At 49.3% G+C, this 19,549-nt stretch overlaps 2 protein-coding genes and 1 long non-coding RNA gene across 3 annotated transcripts; 1 reads left to right on the top strand and 2 right to left on the bottom strand.

The window, feature by feature from the left end:
* Window positions 1-1,584: 1,584 nt before the first annotated feature.
* Window positions 1,585-3,935, top strand: LOC103126052 (cytochrome c oxidase subunit 7A1, mitochondrial). The gene is made up of 4 exons (XM_007536915.3): window positions 1,585-1,724; window positions 2,283-2,369; window positions 2,473-2,557; window positions 3,813-3,935. The coding sequence occupies exons 1-4, from the start codon at window positions 1,710-1,712 to the stop codon at window positions 3,866-3,868; spliced, it is 243 nt and encodes an 80-aa protein (XP_007536977.1). The 5' UTR covers window positions 1,585-1,709; the 3' UTR covers window positions 3,869-3,935.
* A 587-nt stretch (window positions 3,936-4,522) lies between these two features.
* CAPNS1 (calpain small subunit 1) lies at window positions 4,523-17,309 on the bottom strand. Its single transcript, XM_007536910.3, has 11 exons — window positions 17,041-17,309; window positions 15,154-15,419; window positions 14,320-14,353; window positions 13,933-14,022; window positions 13,199-13,256; window positions 13,037-13,101; window positions 7,419-7,487; window positions 7,244-7,322; window positions 6,985-7,101; window positions 5,273-5,331; window positions 4,523-5,115 (listed from the first exon to the last, which is right to left on the bottom strand). Exons 2-11 carry the CDS (start codon window positions 15,399-15,401, stop codon window positions 5,089-5,091), a joined length of 846 nt encoding a protein of 281 aa, XP_007536972.1. The 5' UTR covers window positions 15,402-15,419; window positions 17,041-17,309; the 3' UTR covers window positions 4,523-5,088.
* LOC132536801 (uncharacterized) lies at window positions 8,301-13,030 on the bottom strand. The gene is made up of 2 exons (XR_009548337.1): window positions 12,712-13,030; window positions 8,301-9,917 (listed from the first exon to the last, which is right to left on the bottom strand). It is a non-coding gene; the product is annotated as an uncharacterized LOC132536801 (long non-coding RNA).
* Window positions 17,310-19,549: the final 2,240 nt, after the last annotated feature.

Here is a 19,549-nt window from a genome sequence, read left to right as displayed (position 1 = left end):
CTAGAGATCCTTAAAGATGCAGAGAGAGTGAGATAAACAGGGATTGATATCATGATGGTGATGCAAAGAGACTCTCTTACTTCAAGCTCTGAGGTTCCTGCAACTCCATGTCCCAGGGAGCAGCAAGGCTCTGGTAAAATTAAAAAATAATATGTGGAAATACTTAGATAGTGACATGTATCAGAGTGAGAGCAGAGCACTGCTCAGCTCAGACTTATGCTGGAGAGCTGGGGGGTTCAACCTGAAACCTTGAGCCCTCAGGCATGAAAGCTGTTTCCATAACCATTAAGCTAGCTCCCCTGACCCCATGGTCTTCTATCCAGAAAAGCCCACAGACTGTTGATTCAGGCCAAGAACAAAGCAGTGGGGAACCAAGGGCTTGAACCCAGATCCTTCAGCCGGTCCTTACACTTCGCGCCACTTGCGCTTAACCCACTGCACTACCGCCCGACTCCCCCCCAAAAAAAATTTTTAATAGGATAGGACAGAAAGAAATTGAGAGGGGAGTGGTCCGGGAGGTGGCACAGTGGATAAAGCATCGGACTCTCAAGCATAAGGTCCTGAATTCAATCCCCAGAGGCATATGTACCAGGGTGATGCCTGGTTCTTTCTCTCTCCTTCTATGTTTCTCATTAATAAATAAATAAATTCTTAAATAAAAAAAAAGAAATTAAGAAGGGAAGAAGAGAGAGGGAAAGAGACACCTGTAGCCCTGCCTAAGAACATAAATTTCTGAGTTCGATCCCTGTCATTGCACATACCAGACTGATGCTCTGGTCCTAATTCTCATGTTAGCAAATAAATAAAGAAATATGAAAAAAAAAAAACCTTTCATAACGGGGGGGGGGGGTCAGGCGGTAGCGCGGCAGGTTAAGAGCACATGGCGCAAAGGACTGGCATTAAGGATCAGGGTTCGAGCCCCCAGCTGGCTCCCCACCTGTAGGGAGTCACTTCACAAGCGGTGAAGCAGGTCTGTAGGTGTCTGTCTTTCTCTCCCCCTCTGTCTTCCCATCCTCTCTCAATTTCTCCCTGTCCTATCCAACAACAAGGACAACAATAGCAACAACAATAACAACAACGATAAACAAGGGCAAAAAAAACGGAAAAAATACCTGCCAGGAGCAGTGGATTTGTAGTGCAGGCACCGAACCCCAGCGATGACCCTGGAGGCAAAAAAAAAAAAAAAAAAAAAAACTTTCATACCAGTGGCACCAAGGGCATTATCACTCAGAGCTGAGCAGTGTGGTGCAAAATTGCTCACCAGGGAGAGTACCTGTTTTTCCAGGTGTCACCAGGTTTGAGTCCAGCCCCCACCACCCTGGGAGAGGCTTCAGCGCTGTGGTATCTTCCTCTGTCTCACTCATGCTATCTGGAAAAAGCCAGGTTTCCACGCCAGAGATTCCCAGGTCCCAGGTTTAATCCCTGGTACCACTATAAACCTGAACTGTGCTCTGGGAGAATTAAAAAAAAAAAAAAAAAAAAGCCTGGATGAATGACAGATAGGCGATCCAATCACCTGGCAAGGTACGCGGTTGGTGCGTCTCTTCGTGCTCCTATTGGCCGAGCTGGCTCCCCGCCCAGCTCCCGCAGGACTGTCTCCCTCCCCAGCCCCCCACCGCTGCGCTGAGGGCGTGGCCTGGGGCTCTGGGCAGGTCGCTGTCTGTCCTTGGGCGGAGAGGGCAGGTGACACCCGCCGGAGAGGACGCAGAATGAGGGTTCTACGGGTGAGGGCCCCCAGGGGGTGGGAGGGATCCCCGTCCTGGAAACCTTCGTCCCCAAACGAGATTCCCTTTCCTTAAGCCGGGATCATGTCGCTTTCCTAAATGGCCTGATCCAGCGGGGTGCCCTAGCACGGCCCGACCCCCGGGCTTGAACTTAGCTTCTTCCTAAAGTTGTATCCAGGCACGGGGGCTCTAATGCCCTTCTCCTACCCATAAGCTTGTCAGGAGGCCTGGACAACAATCCCCCCCACCCCCGCTTCCCACAGACTTTTCCGGGACCTAATCTCTTCCCGTTAATTCAGGGAACCCCTTTCCCTACCCCCCAATAAAATCTTTATGGACGTGGGCCCGCAGTGTGTGCGTTTCCCCTCCCAGGACCTCCCGGACACCTGCTAACCTTCAAGATAGTCCCCCGCTTCTGGGCCTTTTCTTGACAGCCCCCCCCACTCTTGCTGGCAATTGGGGTGCTCTTCCCTCTGATCCGCTCCCAGGGGTTGAACAGACTCCCATCGGGACGTCGCTCCTGGAGCCCCTAATACACCCCCCGCCCCCCTGCCCCAGGTCTCCCAGGCGCTGGTGCGCTCCTTCAGCTCTACCGCCCGGAAACACTTGAAGAACCGAGTGCCTGAGAAACAGAAACTCTTCCAGGTGGGCGGGGCGAAGGGAGGGCCCTGGGGGCCGGGGGAGGCCGGGGATACCCGCAGCTTGGCAGTGGTAGCACCCCTACTCACCCGGCCTCCCCAACTCCTAGGCTGACAATGACCTCCCGGTGCACTTGAAGGGCGGGGTATTCGACAGCCTCCTGTACCGACTGACGATGGCTCTGGTTACCGGAGGTGAGTGAGGGCCCGCTCCCGGGCACTCTGGGCTGGGGTCTAGCTAGGGAGGAGACTGGCTTCGGAGCTGTCCAGGTTTGAGGACCGTGATGTAAATCCGGGCTGCCATATAGGCTTGGGCTTCTGTCCCAGGAGGCAGGCTGAGCTAGTGTCAGATCTGGATGTCAGGCTAGAACTGGGGAGGAAGTTCCAAGACTGGCCTAGATAAAGGTCAGGAAAGGACTAGGTGGTAGCGAACCTGGGTAAGGGCTAATGTTACAGTGTGCAAGGACCCAGGTTCAAGTCCCTGTTCCCCACCTGCAGGAAGAAAACTTCGTAAGTGGTGTTCTCCCCTGCAGGTGGGGAGCTGGGCCAGTCCTTGCACTTTGCACCATGTGCGCTTATCCCACTGCGCTACCGTCCAGCCTCCCCCCTTTCTTTCTTTATATAAAGATTATTTAGGGCTGGGGAGATAGTGTTGTGTTTAACGCAAAAAGCCTTTCATATATGAGGGACCAAAGGTCCCAGGTTCAATCCCCAGTATCACCCACACACAGCAATTGAGCTGAGCTGTGCTCCATTAAAATAAGGAACTGTACACTGTAGCCTTACCATCTTGTAACCTACTATTAATCATAAATTTAAAAATAATGAAAATTGGGGGTCGGGCAGTAGCGCAGCTGGTTGAGCACACATGGCGCAAAGCGCAAGGACTTGCGTTAGTATCCGGGTTCAAACCCTGGATCTCCACCTGTAAGGGAGTCGCTTCACAGGTGCTTAAGCAGGTCTAAGGTGTCTTTCTCTTCCCCTCTCTGTCTTCCCTTCCTCTCTCCATTTCTCTCTGTCCTATCCAACAACGAACGACATCAACAACAACAACTACAAGGCTACAAGGGCAACAAAAGGGGGGGAAATGGTCTCTAGGAGCAGTGGATTCATGGTGCAGGCACTGAGCCCCAGCAATAACCCTGGAGGCAAAAAAATAATAATAAAAAAGAAAATTAACTTAAAAAAGAAAAAGTTTGGTGGTCCGGGAGGTGGCGCAGTAGATAAAGCATCAGTCTCTCAAGCATGAGGTCCTGAGTTCAGTCCCCGGCAGCACATGTACCAGAGTGATGTCTGGCTCTTTCACTCTCCTCCTATGTTTCTCATTAATAAATAAATAAAATCTTTTTTAAAAGTTTGTTCAGAGCAGTTATCCCCTATGGCCAAAGGTGGGGGGCACCCAGGAGGCCATTAAGAGTCTCATTCATTATTTCCCATATTCTTTTCCTAGGCACTGTCTACTGTGTGTACTGCCTCGGCTGGGCCTCCTTCCCCCACAAGAAATGAGACTAAGCTGCCTACTGGACCTAAGCAACTTGAAAAACATCAATAAATGTGCTGACTTCGTGAAGAACCCAGCTCCCCCTGGTGTGTGTGTGGGGAGGTGTTCACTGCAACAGCTCAGGACCACTGCCCAGTGGATAGCTCTTCACCCAAACCCGAGTCCCTCATGCTAGACCAGGACTACTATTTTAGGCTGCCTCAGTCCCTGCAGTGGGTCTGGGGATGCCCGAGTAGCTCCTCTGGTCTACCCTTAGGGCCTCGGGTAGTGTTCTCAAGTGGGACAAGGGCTCTATATGCTGAGAGAGCAGTCCCTCTCCTTACATGGTCTGTGACAACCAGAAGGGACAGCAAGGACAGAAAATGAGAGGGCTAAACATGGCTTTGGGAGGATAGAGCCAGGGTGACATTAAGACCCACCAGCCCAGCTCTTGCAGCAAAGGCAGAGCTCACCCAGGTTTCTGAAGGCCAAGGTTAGTCTGAGCTTCCATGGTATCTGTGAGGAGTCTCCAGCTCAGCTGGGAAGCAGGATGAAGAAATAGACTAGCTACACTGAGCCAGCCCTGAGGCTGAACATGGAAACAAAGCCATCCCAAGCCCACCACCAGGACCCAGACCCTCTCTGCTCCAGAGGGAGCCTGAGTCAGAACAGGAGGCAGATCAGAGAAAGCAGCAGCCGGGGTGCATTTATTTCCTCCTAGGGCCTCAGAGGCTGGGAGCAAAAGACAAAGGCACTGGAGCATGCAGGCCTGCCAAGGCCTGGAGTTTGGCTGCCTGCATGGTGACTTTGAAAGGGTGTGCCAGGGTGTGTGGGTACTACAGTGATCCTTCCAGGACTGAGGCAAGGGCCTTCGGGGCGTGGAAGCAACAATCACTGGGTTTGTTTGGCACAGGTGTATGAGAGAGACTTATGAATCGGGAGTGAAATTGGGCTTGTGTGTGTGTATATGTGTGTGGGTGTAGGGATGGGGAGGGGAGTGGTCCATGGACAGGGCATGTTAGGGTGACTTAAGAGTCATGGGTATCTTGGGGCAACTAGGGCATGCTGGGCCCTGGCTGTTAAGTGAGAAGCCAGTGCCAAGGCCCAGGCGAACAGAAAGGCCTGTGGGTCAGCATGACTCATGAAGACATTAACTGCAGACAGGTGCAGCCCTGGGAGAGGGGACTGAAGGGTCCAAGGCGACTCCCAATCGTGAGGCGATGAAAGGGCAGGTCCAGCTTCCCACTCAGGAATACATAGTCAGCTGTAGCCACTGAGGAGAAGAAGGCACAGAGAGTGAAGGCCAGCTAAGCTGCTTCACTATTCTCCCCCAGGGATTATTGGGGAAAACCCAAGTACACAGATAGAGTGAGACCAGTGCAAAGGGAGGCATTAGCTAGGCACCCACCTCCCTGGAAGGGAGTTCTTACCTCCTGTATGTTCACCTGGATCTGTCCGGTGCCATCTTTGTCTAGAGATTTGAAGGCACCTAAAAGAAAGGAAAGGCTGAAGGGAGTTTTTTTGTTTGTTTTCTTTTTATGGGGGTCCTAGGGATTGGACCTGGGATCTCAGACATGAAGACCTTTTTATTTTTTTATCTTTGAGCTATGATTAAACACGAAGATCTTTTCACATAAGCAAGATGTAGTCTCCCTGGTCTGCCAGAGAATGATCATCATATATATATATGACTTATTTGATAGGACAGAGAGAAATGAAGAGGGGAGGGGGATATAGACAGGGTGAAAGAGAGACACAACGTGTGGAGCATCCCTCCTACAGGTGGTGATCAGAGCTTTGAACCTGGGTCCTTATGCATGGTAACATGTGCACTCAACCAGGTATGCCACCGCCTAGCCCGTTCTTTTCAAGATTTATTTATTTCTTAAAAGATTGATTTCTTAGTATGGGGGGAGGCACAGAAAGAGAGAGAATCACAGCATCACTTTGACACACGTGATGCCAGGGATCTATCTTGAGACCTCATGCTTGAGCCCAACTTGTTATCCACTGTGCCACCTCCAGTAAGGAGCATCTTGTTCTTCTATATATTTTTAAATTTATTTAATTTTATTTTTAGTGAAAGAAAGGTCCAGAGAGAAAAATACAGAGAGAGACCAAGGCACTGCTCAGCCCTGACTTATAGTAGTGCTGGGGATTGAACCTGGGACCTCAGAGCCTCAGGCATGAATTAGCAGAACCATTACACTATCTCCCCAGCCCAAGGAGTGCTTTCTTTTTTTGCTCCAGGATTATTGCCAGGGCTTGGTGCCTGCACTACGAATCCACTGCTCGTGGAGGCCATTTTTCTCCATTTTGTTGCCCTTGTTGTTGTCGTTGCTGTTATTGTTGCCATTGATGTTGTTGGATAGGACAGAATTTGAGAGAGGAGGGGAGACAGAGAGGGAGAGAAAGATAGACACCTGCAGACCTGCTTCACCACTTGTGAAGTGACAATCCTCCCCACCCCCACAAGTGGGGAGCCAGGGGCTCGAACCGGGATCCTTATAACGGTCCTTATGCTTGGTGCCATGTGAGCTTAACTTGCCACGCTACTGCCTGACCCCCAGGAGCGCCTTCTTAAAGCCAGATCTGACCATGTCCCTCACCTGACCATGTCCCCCATCTGTCTAGAACCTTCTACTGTTCTCCACCCAAAGCACCATCTTCTTTCTCTTCTAGGCCTTTTCACAGGTTGTTCCCATTACAACAGTTTTCCCCATTCTCTCACTGGGGTTGTTCATCTTCTTGTCTCTCTAGTCTCATCCCTCACTTTGCCTGCTCTAAGATGCCCTTCTTGACCCCTCAGCATATGTAAAGTTACCCCTAGAATTGAAAGTCCCTCTAAGCTTCCCCAGTCACAAATCTAATCCATCTTCTCTGAGCTTCCCCTCAGAGCTGAGATTCTATTACCGCTGAGGTTCCTCAAGTCACAGCTGTACCCGCTCTGACTTGCTTTTCTGGCTAGGGACTTGCTTTTCCTCCACTGAGCTGTGAGTGTCCTAGGGGCAGGGAACGGGGCTATCTCTCTTGGTCAAGGCCATGACTCTAGTATTGCTACCTTAATTAAGATCAGGTGCAAAAGCCACCCTGGAAATTGAACAAATCCCAAACCAGGAAGAGTGTTGATGAAGTTACTCACGGAACATGGCGTCCAGCCTTACTAGGCAACTGATGAAGTTGTCAAAATCCATGTTTCCTCCTTCATCTGAGTAGCGTCGGATGATCATGTTGTAGAGATGCTCATTCAGATGGAATCCTAAGAATTGCTCAGTCTCTCAAATGTGGGGACCATGTAGCCCAACTCACTCCCAGCCCTAGGATTTTAGGCTCTGGCTAGTCCAATGGGAGCCACCTCGCCAATCCCACCTCCAGTCCCACCACGGCCCTGCCAATCACACCTGCTGCCTCAAAGGCTCCTGGGAGTTCTCTGCTGTTGATGGTTCCTGAACAGTCTGCATCGAACTGTTTGTATATGGCCTGTGGGAACAGGGAAGTGAGGGTACTGCTGAACATTGTGGGGTATTCACGTGCCTTGTGGGTTTTCTGCTAGGAGTTCCAGAAGTCATCACATACCTGCCACTTTTTGATGTTTCCCCACAAGTACTTGAATTCCTCAAAGCCCAGCTTGCCTGTGGTGTCGCTCTGGTGGAAGAGTGTTAAGAATAGTATGATAGTGGTCCAGGAGGTGGCACAGTGGATGAAGCATTGAGTTCTCAAGCATGAGGTCCTGAGTTCAATCCCCGGCAGCACATGTGCCAGAGTGATGTCTGTTTTTTCTCTCTCTTCTCCTATCTTTCTCATTAAAAAATAAACAAAATCTTTAAAAAAATAGTATGACATTGTCATGATTAAATCCAAAGCATGTGCCTGGTACTTTGTAACAGCCAAGCAGAGGAAACTACAATAAAGACCTAGGCCCCATGGTCTGGAAGGTGGTGCAGTAGGTAGGCTGCCAGACTTTCAAACAGGAGGTCCTGAATTTGACTCCTAGTATCTCATATGCGAGAATGATGATCTTTCTCTCCTTCTCTTTTGTGTTAACAAATAATTTAAAAGAAAACAAACAAAAACAGGTCCTGTCCCATTCTAGTCATATCATCTGGGTGTGGTTCCATTTTGTTTGTTTAGATATAGTTTAGGTTACCTTCCTTTTTAAAAAAAATTTATTGATTTATTTATTCCCTTTTGTTGCCCTTGTTGTTTTCTTGTTGTAGTTATTATTGTTATTGATGGTGTCGTCATTGTTGGATAGGACAGAGAGAAATGGAGAGAGGAGGGGAAGACAGAGGAGAGAAAGACAGACACCTGCAAACCTGCTTCACCACCTGTAAAGTGACTCCCCTGCAGGTGGGGAGCCGGGGCCTCGAACCCAGATCCTTATGCTGGTCCTTGCGCTCTGCGCCATGTGCGCTTAGCCCACTGCCTACCTTTGTTCCTTTCTTTTTGTTGCCAGGGTTATCGCTGGAGCTGGGAGCTGACACTACAGATCCACTGCTCAGGATGGACATTTTCCCTTCCTTCCTTCCTTCCTTCCTTTATTAGATAGGACAGAGAAAAAGAGAAACACCTGTAGCACTGCTTCATACTCATGAAGCTTCTCCCCTGCAGGTGGGGACCAGGGACTAGAACCTGGGTCCTTATGCATGGTAATGTATGTGCTCTACCAGGTGTGCCACCTCTCAGGCGCTCATGAGCTATCGTGCCAGCCCTTTCATTAGTTTTATTCTCTGGAACAGGCTCTCTTTAAACATAACCATAGGGGACTATGCAAACAACTTTCATGGCTGAGGCTCTGAGCTCCCAAACACAATCCTCACCATCACCATAGAGCTGAGCAGTGTGCTTTGGTAAAAACAAAACCAACATAATCATAACCAAAGGGTAGTCTGGGAGGTGGCACAGTAGATAAAGTGTTGGACTCTCAAGCAGGAATTCCCAAATATAATCCCTAGCAGTGATGATGGTAAACACAAGGTCTGTGATTAAATAAATAAATAATTGAATGAGACTCAATCAAACCTTAACTCAGGGTCTGGCATTTAATAAATTCTCAAATAATAACAACAGTCAAGCTTTATCAAACTGTCTAGCCACTGCCAGAGTATGCTAAGATTCTCAAAAATAAAATTTTTCTCTCCAAATCTAGAAGACACCAGTCCCACCATATCATTCCCAGGCATAGAGAAAGAAACAGATTTAGCAGGTGGGAAGTTGGAGCAGTGGTGAAACACAGGACTGCTAATTATGAAACCCTGAGCTCAGCTCCTGGCATTGTGTGCGTTCAGAGAAATACTCTGGCTCTCTCTCTTATCAAGGGGATTTTTTTTTAATATTTATTTATTCCCTTTTGTTGCCCTTGTTTTATTGTTATAGTTATTATTGATGTCATCGCTGTTGTTGGATAGGACAGAGAGAAATGGAGAGAGGAGGGGAAGACAGAGAGGGGGAGAGAAAGATAGACACCTACAGACCTGCTTCACTGCCTGTGAAGCGACTCCCCTGCAGGTGGGGAGCCGGGGGCTCAAACCAGGAGCCTTATGCGGGTCCTTGCGCTTTGTACCACCTGCGCTTAACGTGCTGTGCTACTGCCTGACTCCCTTCTCAAGTGAATCTTAACAGTAACAAGAACAAAGATATTTCAGATTCAGGACTGGGAAATTCAAATAAGATCATGATAGTAACGAATAGATACAGAGCACTTAATATAATACATGCTACTCATCATGCTAAACTTTTTACAAGCGGTTCCAGTAACTCCTATTTTACCATTATTATTCACCCTTTTTTTTGTTGTTACTTTTTTTCTTCAACTGAAGCACTGTTATGCTTATGGCAGTAAACCTGGGACCTTAGATCATCAGATATTAAAGTTTTTTTTTTTTTTTTTTGGGGGGGGTAGGGCAGCATCGCAGCAGGTTAAGTACACATGGCGCAAAGTGCAAGGGCAGGCTGAAAGATCCTGGTTTGAGCTCCCAGCTCCCCACCTGCAGGGGGGGTTGTTTCACAAGTGAAAATCGCTTCCAGGAGCAGTGGATTCATGGTGCATGCAGACACGGAGCCCCAGCAATAACCCTGGAGACAAAAAAACCCAAAAAGTCTTTTTGTGGGTTGGGGAGATAGCATAATGGTAATGCAAATTACTTCCATGCCTGAGGTTTCCAGGCTCAATTGCCAGCACCATGGTAAGCCAGAGCTGAGCAGTGCTTTGGTCTCTCTGTGTAGTTTCTCTTTATAACTCTCATTAAAGTAAAAACACTTTTTAATTATTTTTGCACAACCATTAAACTATTTTCCTGTCCCACCCCCATTTAAAAAAAAAAGAATTTATTTATAACAAAGAGGAGGAACCAGACAGAGGGAACCAGAATATCACTCTGGCATATGTAATGCCAGGGGTCAAACTTTGGACTTCATGCTTAAGAATCTAATGCTTTGTTGCTGTTGCTTCCAGGGTTATTTCTTTTTTTTTTTTTAATTTTATTAATTTATTGGTTTATTTACTTATTGGGTAGAGACAAGAAACAGATAAAGGAGGGGGAGATAAAGAGGGAGATAGAAAGAGACACCTGCAGCCCTGCTTCACCACTCATGAAGCTTCCCCCTGCAGGTGGGGGTCAGGAGCTTGAACCTAGGTCCTTGTGCAACTGTAATGTGTGCGTTCAACTAGGTGCGCCACTGCCTCCCCCTCCCCCGCAGGGTTATTTCTGGGTCTTGGTGCCTGCACTCTGAATTCACTGCTGCTGGTGGCGATTTTTTTTTTCCATTCTATTGAATAGGATAGAGAGAAATTGAGGGAGGGGGAACAGAGAGGGAGAAAGACAACTGTAGACCTGTTTCACCACTTATAAAGTGACTACCCTGCAGGTGGGGAGCTGGAGGCTCAAACTGGGATCCTTGCACTTCATACTATGTGTGTTTAACCCGGTGCACCACTGCCTAGGCCCCTAAAAGTCTAATGCTTTATATCCACTGTGCCACCTGTTCGCCCCATTTTACAGAGAGGCAAGGCAAACTGAGGCACAGAGACCCTATAATCTTGCCATGGGACACAACTGGGATTTTTTTTTTAAGTTTTATTATTTATTTATTTATTTATTTATTTATTTATTTATTGTATGGAGACAGAGAGAAACGGAAGAATGGGAGAGAGAGAGGGATAAAGATAGACACCTGCAGCACTGCTTCACAATTTGTGAAGCTTTCCCCTGGAAGTGGGGGAAGATTTAGGATTATCTTCCTTCGTTTCTTTCACCAGAACACCGCACACGTCTGGCTTTATGGTGGTGCTGTGGATTGAATCTGAGAACTTCGGTGCTTCAGGCATAAAGGTCTCTGCATAAACATTATGTTATCTCCCCAGCCAGAGTCAGAATTCTTTAACCATACACATCACAAGTATGCGACCATAGGATGTGTCGAGTGTGCATATATCCAAGATCAACCAATGACTGGTCTATGTGTAATTAGACATGTTCCTGTCCACAACACATCACAACTCTTCATCTATGTGGTTGTGCCCCTCTGTGTGTGTACATTTTTGTATGAATGTGGACATACCTAGAACAGCTATAAAATTGAGTTCTCAAGTTCAAAACTGTTACTTCTTATTTATACCAAAATTGTATCAATTTTCTCCCTGCCCCTAGATCATTTCTTATTTATAACTTCACACAAATGACTGCCTTCCTCTTAGCCTCAGTTTCTTCACCTTCAAAATGGAATAACAGAGGCCAGGCAGTGACACACACAATTAAGCACGTATACTACCAATTGCAAGAACCTAGGTTAGAGCCTCCAGCTCCCCACCTTCAGAGGAGTCCACTTCACAAGCGGTGAAGCCAGTCTTCAGGTATCTATCTTTCTCTACCTCTCTCTATCTTCCCCTCCTTTCTCAATTTCTCTCTATCTTATCTAATAAAAATTAGAAGGAAAAAAAAAATGGCAGTAGATTCACAGTGCTGTCCCCGAGCCCCAGCAATAATCCTGATGGCAATAAGAAATAAAATAAGGGGAGTTGGGCAGTAGCACAATGGGTTAAGCACATGTGGAGCAGCACAAGGACGGGAGTAAAGATCCCATTCAAGTCCCCAGCTCCCCACCTGCAGGAGAGTCGCTTCACAGGTGGTGAAGCAGGTCTGTAGGTGTCTATCTTTCTCTCCCCCTGTCTTTCCCTTTTGTCTCTCTCCATTTCTCTGTCCTAGGCAACAACAATGATGGCATCAATAACAACAATAACTACAACAATAAAGTAACAAAAAGGAAAATAAATATTAAAAAAAAAGGGAGTCAGGCGATAGAGCAGCGGGTTAAGTGCACGTGGTGCGAAGCGCAACGACTGGACTAAGGATCCGGTTCAAGCCCCAATTTGAGTCCCTGGCTCCCCACCTGTAGAAGGGTCGCTTCACAGGCGGTAAATCAGGTCTGTAGGTGTCTTTCTCTCCCCCTCTGTCATTCCCTCCTCACCATTTCTCTCTGTCTTATCTAACAGTGTCATCATCAATAACAACAATAATAACTACAACAATAAAAAAAAAACAAGGGCAACAAAAGGGAAAATAAATAAATATTAAAAAATTTAAAAAATAAAAAGAAATAAAATAAGGGCAGGGGTAGATAGCATAATGGTTATACAAAGAGATGCTCATGCCTAAGGCTTCAAAGTCCCAGGTTCAATCCCCAGACTACCATAAACCAGAGCAAGTGCTCTGGTTAAAAAAAAAAAAAAAAAAAAAAAAGTCATTAATAAATTAAAAAAAAATTTAAATGGAACAACAAAATAGCTCACTTGAATAGTATACTGTTTATTTGATAGGCCAGAAAGAAATTGAGAGAGAAAGGGGATAGAAAGGAAGAAACAGAGAGATACCTGCATCAGTGCTTCACCACTTGTAAAGCTTTCCCCTTGCAGGTGGAGACAGAGGCTTGAATCTGGGTCCTTGTGCATTGTAACATGCACTTACCCAGGCATACCATCACCTGGGCCCCCCCATTTCTGTCTATCTAAACTAAATAAATAAATATTTTAAAAGTTATTTATTTAAAAGCTTATATAATTATGGCTAATAGGATGGCTGTAAAGGTTTGGCCAATTTAAGTCTGTGCATATGAAAATTACACCCGGACTGTTCCAATCATGCTCTCAGAAAACTTCCTTTTAACCAAAGGCCTCCCCACACTGTCATCAAGGATACATCCATGACTGCTACCATGCTGCGGCACGTATCAATGCCAAAACCGTCAGTCTTGAGATCAGGGTCTGTGGGGAGACAGGTTAAAGGCCAGAGGCCAGAGGTCACAGCACACCAGCCCCCATGCCTTAAAAACTGTTCCGTGTGTTGAGCCTGGCTACTCACGTCGAGTCACGATCTTGTTGAGAATATTCATGAGTTCTGTGGCACTGACCTCCATGTCCTGCAGGAAGAAGTTTGGGGCAGGTCAAGGACACTTAAAGGGTCAGCAAAATAGCTACCTGGATAGTGTACTGCTTTGCCATGTGTGAGACTTGGATTCAAACCCAGCGCCCACTGTATTAAAAGCTCCAGTGCTATGGTCTCTTTCACTGCCTCTCTGCTTTTCTGTCTCTGAAAAAGTCATCCGGGAGGGCTTCAGGAGGTAGCGCAGTGGGTTAAACACACATGGCACAAAGCACAAGGACTGGCCTAAGTATCCCAGTTCCAGCCTCTAGCTCCCCACCTGCAGGAGGGTCGCTTCACAAATGGTGAAGCAGGTCTGCAGGTGTCTCTCTCTCTCTCTCCCCCTCTGTCTTCCCTTCCTCTCTCCATTTCTCTCTGTCATAGCCAACAACAGTGACATTAATAACAACAACAATAATAATAACCACAACGATAAAACAATAAGGGCAACAAAAGGGGAAAAAAATGGCTTCCAGAAGCAGTGGATTTATGGTGCAGGCACCGAGCCCCAGCAATAACCCTGGAGGCAAAAAAAAAAAAAAGTCATCTGGGAGGAATGCAGCACTGGCAATGACAATAATAAATACATAAATAGTTTTGTCATGAAGGAGGACTGAAACTTTGGGATTGCGAAGGTTGAGTGTGTGGAAGGGCACGGCCCCCAAGTTACTTACGTCTCCAGCCAGCTGGGCAAACAGCTTCCGAAACTGACGCACCTCCTCACTCTCATTGGCCTCTACGTTGGAGTAGTGAGTGCGTGGGGGCTGCAGAGGGAGAAGGTCTCAGAGCAGGGAGGGGTGGGGTGCCTTGGCCAGGACAGCTCCAGGTGGGACAATAAGATGGGGCTGGGTGGTCCAAGGAATGAGGGGTGATCAGCAAAATGGGAGAAAGGCTCTGACATAAGGCCGATGGCCAAGTCTGAGGACACCACAGGGGAGACACTTAATGGATAGCAACTTCATGAGGGCTATGGGATGGGGTTTCTCCAGATGGAGAATGACAGGTGATGAGAACGGACTGGGAGTGTGTGAGAAGAGAGGTCTGGGGGGTGGGCCACTTACAGGGGGCTCCGGGTTGTACTGTGCAGCCGCCTCACTGCAGAGGGAAAGGGGCGGGGTTGGTGCAGGGAAGCCCACATTTCCACTCCAAGCCCCCAACCCTGCCGCCATCCTGACCAACTCTGCCTATTCCCTCTGCCCTCACCTGTTTCTATCTTTCCCGCCTAAAGAAACCCACCTCGGGCTCCACCCCTGCCAGTGTCACCTACCCAAGTGACCTTCCTCAACACCCCCCCCCCCCCCGCCCTTTTCAGGGCTCCCTCCTGGCTTCTCGGGGACCACACGCAGCCCAGAGTCCAACAGTCCAGCACCCCACCCGGCACCTTGCAGCCCGCCTCTTTGAGGGATCACGGCTCGTGGTCAGGGGTGACCTCTGGGCTCATCCAACAGCCTAACCCCTTCCTCTGGGACATTTTTCTGCTTCACCGGGCCAGGTCCAGCTCATTTAAGGTCCCCCTGCCACCCCATCAGGCCATCAGCCCTTCGGGGGCCCACCTGCTCATGGGCGCACTGGGATGGCCAGGCCGCACCCACTTGGCCAGCTTAGCGCCCATGAAGGGGCCCCCAGCCTCTCGGGCACCCCCCTCTCAACCGACCGTCTCCAGGCAACTGGCAGCACGCCACGGCCGGCACCACTGACCCCCCCCCCCATCTCCCCAAACCCAATCGGGTCCCAACGGCCACATCAGGTCCCTGTCAAGCCCCTTGCTCAGGAGCTGGCCTGGGCCACATGGCAGCCCGCCCCCTCCAGGCTGGCCTCCTGAGTTACCCCATTCTAGCTTTGCACGACCAGCCTCTGCCTCGCCCCCCCCCCCCCAAGACCCCAGGCCCGCTCACCTGATGGCGTTGATGACCCCGCCCAGGAAGCGCATGGCTGTTCCGCCGCCACCAGCACTGCCGCCGCCGCCTGCCCCGCCGCTTCCGATCAGGCCTCCGAGGACATTGCCCAGGCCCGCGCCGCCGCCGCCCGCCGCCCCGCCGCCCCCCGCCCCGCTCAGGAGGCCTCCCAGCACATTGCCCAGGCCGCCGCCCCCGCCCCCGCCGCCGCCGCCGCCGCCCTTCAAGAAGGAGTTCACCAGGAACATGACCGCGACTCGAGATTCCTGCGGGGGTGGAGGGGACAGGGGTCAGGTGGCCGCCTCCCCCCGGAGCCCACCCTCAGGAATCTGCATTGCTGACAGCTGGACGCAGGCCGGGGGGCGTGGGGTGGGTGGGTGGAGGTCACGTCAGGCATCCAGGCAGGAACCGACCACTGGGGGTAGATGGGTCCTGGGCTTCTGAGGATTAGGGCCTGGACAGGTGCAAGTGGGACTGGTATCACGTTTTAAGCCCCTCTGCGGGCCCGGGTGGTGGCGCACCTGGTTAGCGCACACGTTACGCGGGTTGGAAACCCCAGTCCCCACCTGCAGGGGGGAAGCTTTGCAAATAGTGAAGCACGTCTGCAGGTTTCTCTGTCTTCCCCTCCCCTCTCGATTTCTAGCTGTCTCTATCCAATAAAGAAAATGCCAAAAAAAAAAAAAAAAACCTTAAACCCTCTGCATCTACAGTGTCCCGTCAAATTTGAGAAACCCTGATTGAGTCTACGAGCAGGCATTATTAAAGGTGGTGGTCTTGGTGGCTGGGGAGATCGTGGTTATGCCAAAAGACTTTTATGCCTGAGGCTCCGAGGTCTCTCAGGTTCAATCCCCAGCACCATCATAAGCCAGAGCTGAGCAGTACTCTGGTAAAATAAAGTGAAATAAAATCAGAGCTAAGAAGATAGCATAATTATTATGCAAAAGACTTTAAAGTCTGAAGCACTTAAGTATCAGGTTCAATCCTCAGCACCACCATAAGGATCAGGAGCTGGGCAGTGCTCTGGTTAATAATAATAGTAACAATAATAATTAAGGTATGGGGTTGAGCGGTTGTGCACCTGGTTAAGCACACTCATCTCCATGCACAAGGACCCAGGTTGGAGCCCCTACTCCCCACCTGCAAGAGGGACGCTTCATGAGTCTGCAGGTGTCTTTCTCCTCTATCTCCCCCTTCCCTCTCAATTTCTCTCTGTTCTGTCCAATAAAGTAGAAGAAGGGAGAGTGGGGGAGAAAATAATGGCCACCGGGAGCGGTGGATTCATAGTGCCAGCACTGAGCCCCAGCGATAACCCCGGTGGCAATAATAAATACAAATATAAATATAGGTAGTGGTCTGGCCTAGAGGGGTTCTCAAAATGGAGATCCCAAGCTGATGTAAAACATCCTTGACGTGTCTGAGCGCTGAGTCTGAGCTCTAAAGTCTCAAACTGGATTTAGGGGTCCCCGGGTGGGTCGGGGACACCTGGCCGGGAGGCCCCCACTTCACCCCCAGCCCCCAACCCCGACAGGGTTTAGTTAACAATGTGGGCGTGAAGGTCTGGCTCTCCTGGTCTGTGGGCTCTAAACTTGTGAATGCGAGCTCTGGAGCCCAGAATAATGGGGTGCACCCTGCAACTGGGAGCCCGGATCGTGGTTCTGGAGGTTCCCCCCGCCAGGGTAAAATTTATGGGGAACCCTTTAATTTAGATCCCGAGAGGCAGGGTGTTGGCCTCGGGGTGGGGTAACGGGAGCCAGAGAAGCCCGCGGGTTGGATCTTAACATCAAGGAATTAGGGGAGCCCCAGACACGGACTTTAGGGTCCGGCTGGGCCTGGGAGCTGCGATTACGGGCTTCGGGGGGCGCCCCGGCCGGGCGCTGGCCGCCTCACCTACTCGTCCGCGGGGTCCGCTGCTCGGCTGCTCTGGGGCCTCTGGCCGCATCCGGCTCGGCAGGGCGGGGCGGTGACTCAGGCGGCCCCGGGGAAGCTCCGCGCGGTCCTAGAGCCGGCTTCGAACCCGCGCCTGCGCGCCCACCCGCCACTCCAAGGGCATGAGTCAGGCCCGCGGCTTCCAGCTAGACCTTGATTCATTGGGTCTGAGTCTTTCCACCCTCCGCCCTTCCTGTGGGGCGGAGGCACCCGAATGTGAAGACCCGAGTGACCAGGAAGTCACAGTGCCCAAAGTTACCCCCTAGTGCTGCAGTGCTAGGTTACCCGAAACCAGCCTCCACCCGGCCACTAGGCGGTTTTGGATCTGCTGGAAAAGGCAGAGAGCCGACTTTTCATGTCCAGCCCCCAGCACCACCTCCTGCCAGAGCCCCAGCTCTGGCCGCTCTCCCTCCTCTTTCACAGAAAGAAAAGAAGGGAGAGAGACAGGGAGGGAAGGAAGGGTGGGCAGGTGGAAACTAAGAAAGAGGCCCAGTGAGAAAGCTCACTTGAGTTGTGCACTGCTTTGAAATGTGCATGAGGGGTCCAGGCTGTGGTGTGCACGGAAGGCCTGGGTTCAACACCTAGTCCCGACTTGCAGGGAGGAAGCTTCAGGAAAAGTGAAGCAGTGCTGTAGGTGTCTCTCCCCCTCTCTCCCCTTTCCCTTTCAATTTCTCTTTGTCCTATCAAATTAGATAGTTTGTTTTTTAAGTTTCATTGAAATGTGCCTAAGGCAGATTCCAGTCTGGCCCCACTTTATTGAAGAAAGCTTTGGGGGAAAGCAGGCGGTGGTGCATCCGGTTAAGCACAAATAGAACTAAGTGCAAGGACCCAGATTCAAGCCACCGCCCTCCCCACCTGCAGAGGGGACCCTTTTGCAGTTGTCTTTCTCCCTGTCTTTACACCCCTCTCAATTTCTCTCTGTCCTATCAAATAAAATGGGAAAAGTGACCACCAGGAGCAGTGGAATTGTAGTACTGTTACTTACTGAGCACCAAGGAGATAACCCTGGAGGCAAAAGAAAAGAAAAAAGAAAGCTTGAGTGCTGTCTCTCTGCCTTTCTCTCTCTTAAAAAAAAAAAAAAAAACATTTATTTACTATTGGGTAGAGACAGAAGTCAAGAAGGAAAGGAGAGAGAGAGAGGAAGACAGAGCTGGGGAGATAGCATAAAGTTTATGCAAGAGACTTTCATGCCTGAGGCACTGAACCTGAAACTTCAAAGCTTCCGGCATAAAGTATTAGACTCTCTCCAAAGCCCTGAATTTGTTTTTGTTCCATTTATTTGTTTATTGGATAGAGACAGAAAGAAGCGTGAGATGGAGGGAGGGGGGAAAGAAAGATAGCTGCAGCACTGCTTCACTGCCCATGAAGCTTCCCACCTACCCTGCAGGGTCCTTGCACATACTAATATGTATGTTCTACCAGTTGTGCCACCAGCCCCTGAATTCGTTTTTCTTTTTTTAATTTTATTTATTTATTTATTCCTTTTTGTTGCTCTTGTTTTATTGTTACTGATGTCATCATTGTTGGATAGGACAGAGAGAAATGGAGAGAGGAGAGGAGACAGAGAGGGAGAAAGACAGACACCTGCAGACCTGCTTCACCACCTGTGAAGCGACCCCCCCTGCAGGTAGGGAGCCACAGGCTTGAACCAGGATCCTTATTGCCAGTCCTTGCGCTTTGCACCGTGTGCTTAATCCGCTGCACTACCGCCCGACCCCCATAAGTAAATTTTTTAAACTTATTTTCATTATTGGATAGAGACAGAAAGAAATTGAGAGGGAAGACAGAGGGAGAGAGCCAGAGAGACATCTGCAGCCCTGCTTCACCACTTGTGAAGCCTTCCCCTGCAGGTAGGGACCAGGGGCTTGAACCTGGGTCCTTATGCACTATAGTGTGTTTGCTTAACCAGGTGTGCCACTACCTGGCCTCCAAGTAAATATTTTTTAAATGAAAAAAAAATAGGGAGTTGGGCGGTAGCGCAGTGGGTTAAGCACACATGGCACGAAGTGCAAAGACTGGTGGAAGGATCCCGGTTCAAGCCTCCGGCTCCCACCTGCAGGTGAGTCGCTTCACAAGCGGTGAAGCAGGTCTGCAGGTGTCTTTCTTTCCCCCTCACTGTCATCCCCTCCTCTCTCCATTTCTCTCTATCCTATCCAACAACGATGACATCAATAACAACAATAACTGCAACAATTAAAAAAAACAAGGGCAAAAAAGGGAAAATAAATAATATAAAAAATTTTTAAAAAGCAAAAACAAATTAATTAATAAAGTAACTCCAGGTTAAACTCCTCCTAGCCTGTACCTTTAACCACTATCCTAATGCATTAACTCTTTTATATATATATAAATATATATTTATTTATTCCCTTTTGTTACCTTTGTTGTTTTATTGCTGTAGTTATTATTGTTGTCGTCATTGTTGGCTAGGACAGAGAGAAATGGAGAGAGGAGGGGAAGACAGAGGGGG

Source organism: Erinaceus europaeus, chromosome 2 (genome assembly GCF_950295315.1).
Source record: "Erinaceus europaeus chromosome 2, mEriEur2.1, whole genome shotgun sequence".
NCBI classification, from domain to species: Eukaryota; Metazoa; Chordata; class Mammalia; order Eulipotyphla; family Erinaceidae; genus Erinaceus; species Erinaceus europaeus.
This window is presented reverse-complemented; position numbering and strand designations above follow the sequence as displayed.

Bases quoted from the DNA above. Each gene is read 5' to 3' on its own strand.
- CAPNS1 (XM_007536910.3), bottom strand. From the start codon at position 15,401: ATGTTCCTGGTGAACTCCTTCTTGAAGGGCGGCGGCGGCGGCGGCGGG. The intron at 13,102-13,198 runs GTGAGTAGCCAG...GTCTCCCCACAG, and splicing joins CAACAAGATCGTGACTCGAC to ACCCTGATCTCAAGACTGAC. The intron at 7,102-7,243 runs GTGTGATTGGCA...AGCAATTCTTAG, and splicing joins AGGAGCCTTTGAGGCAGCAG to GATTCCATCTGAATGAGCAT.
- LOC103126052 (XM_007536915.3), top strand. The intron at 2,370-2,472 runs GTGGGCGGGGCG...CCCAACTCCTAG, and splicing joins AGAAACAGAAACTCTTCCAG to GCTGACAATGACCTCCCGGT. The intron at 2,558-3,812 runs GTGAGTGAGGGC...TTCTTTTCCTAG, and splicing joins GATGGCTCTGGTTACCGGAG to GCACTGTCTACTGTGTGTAC.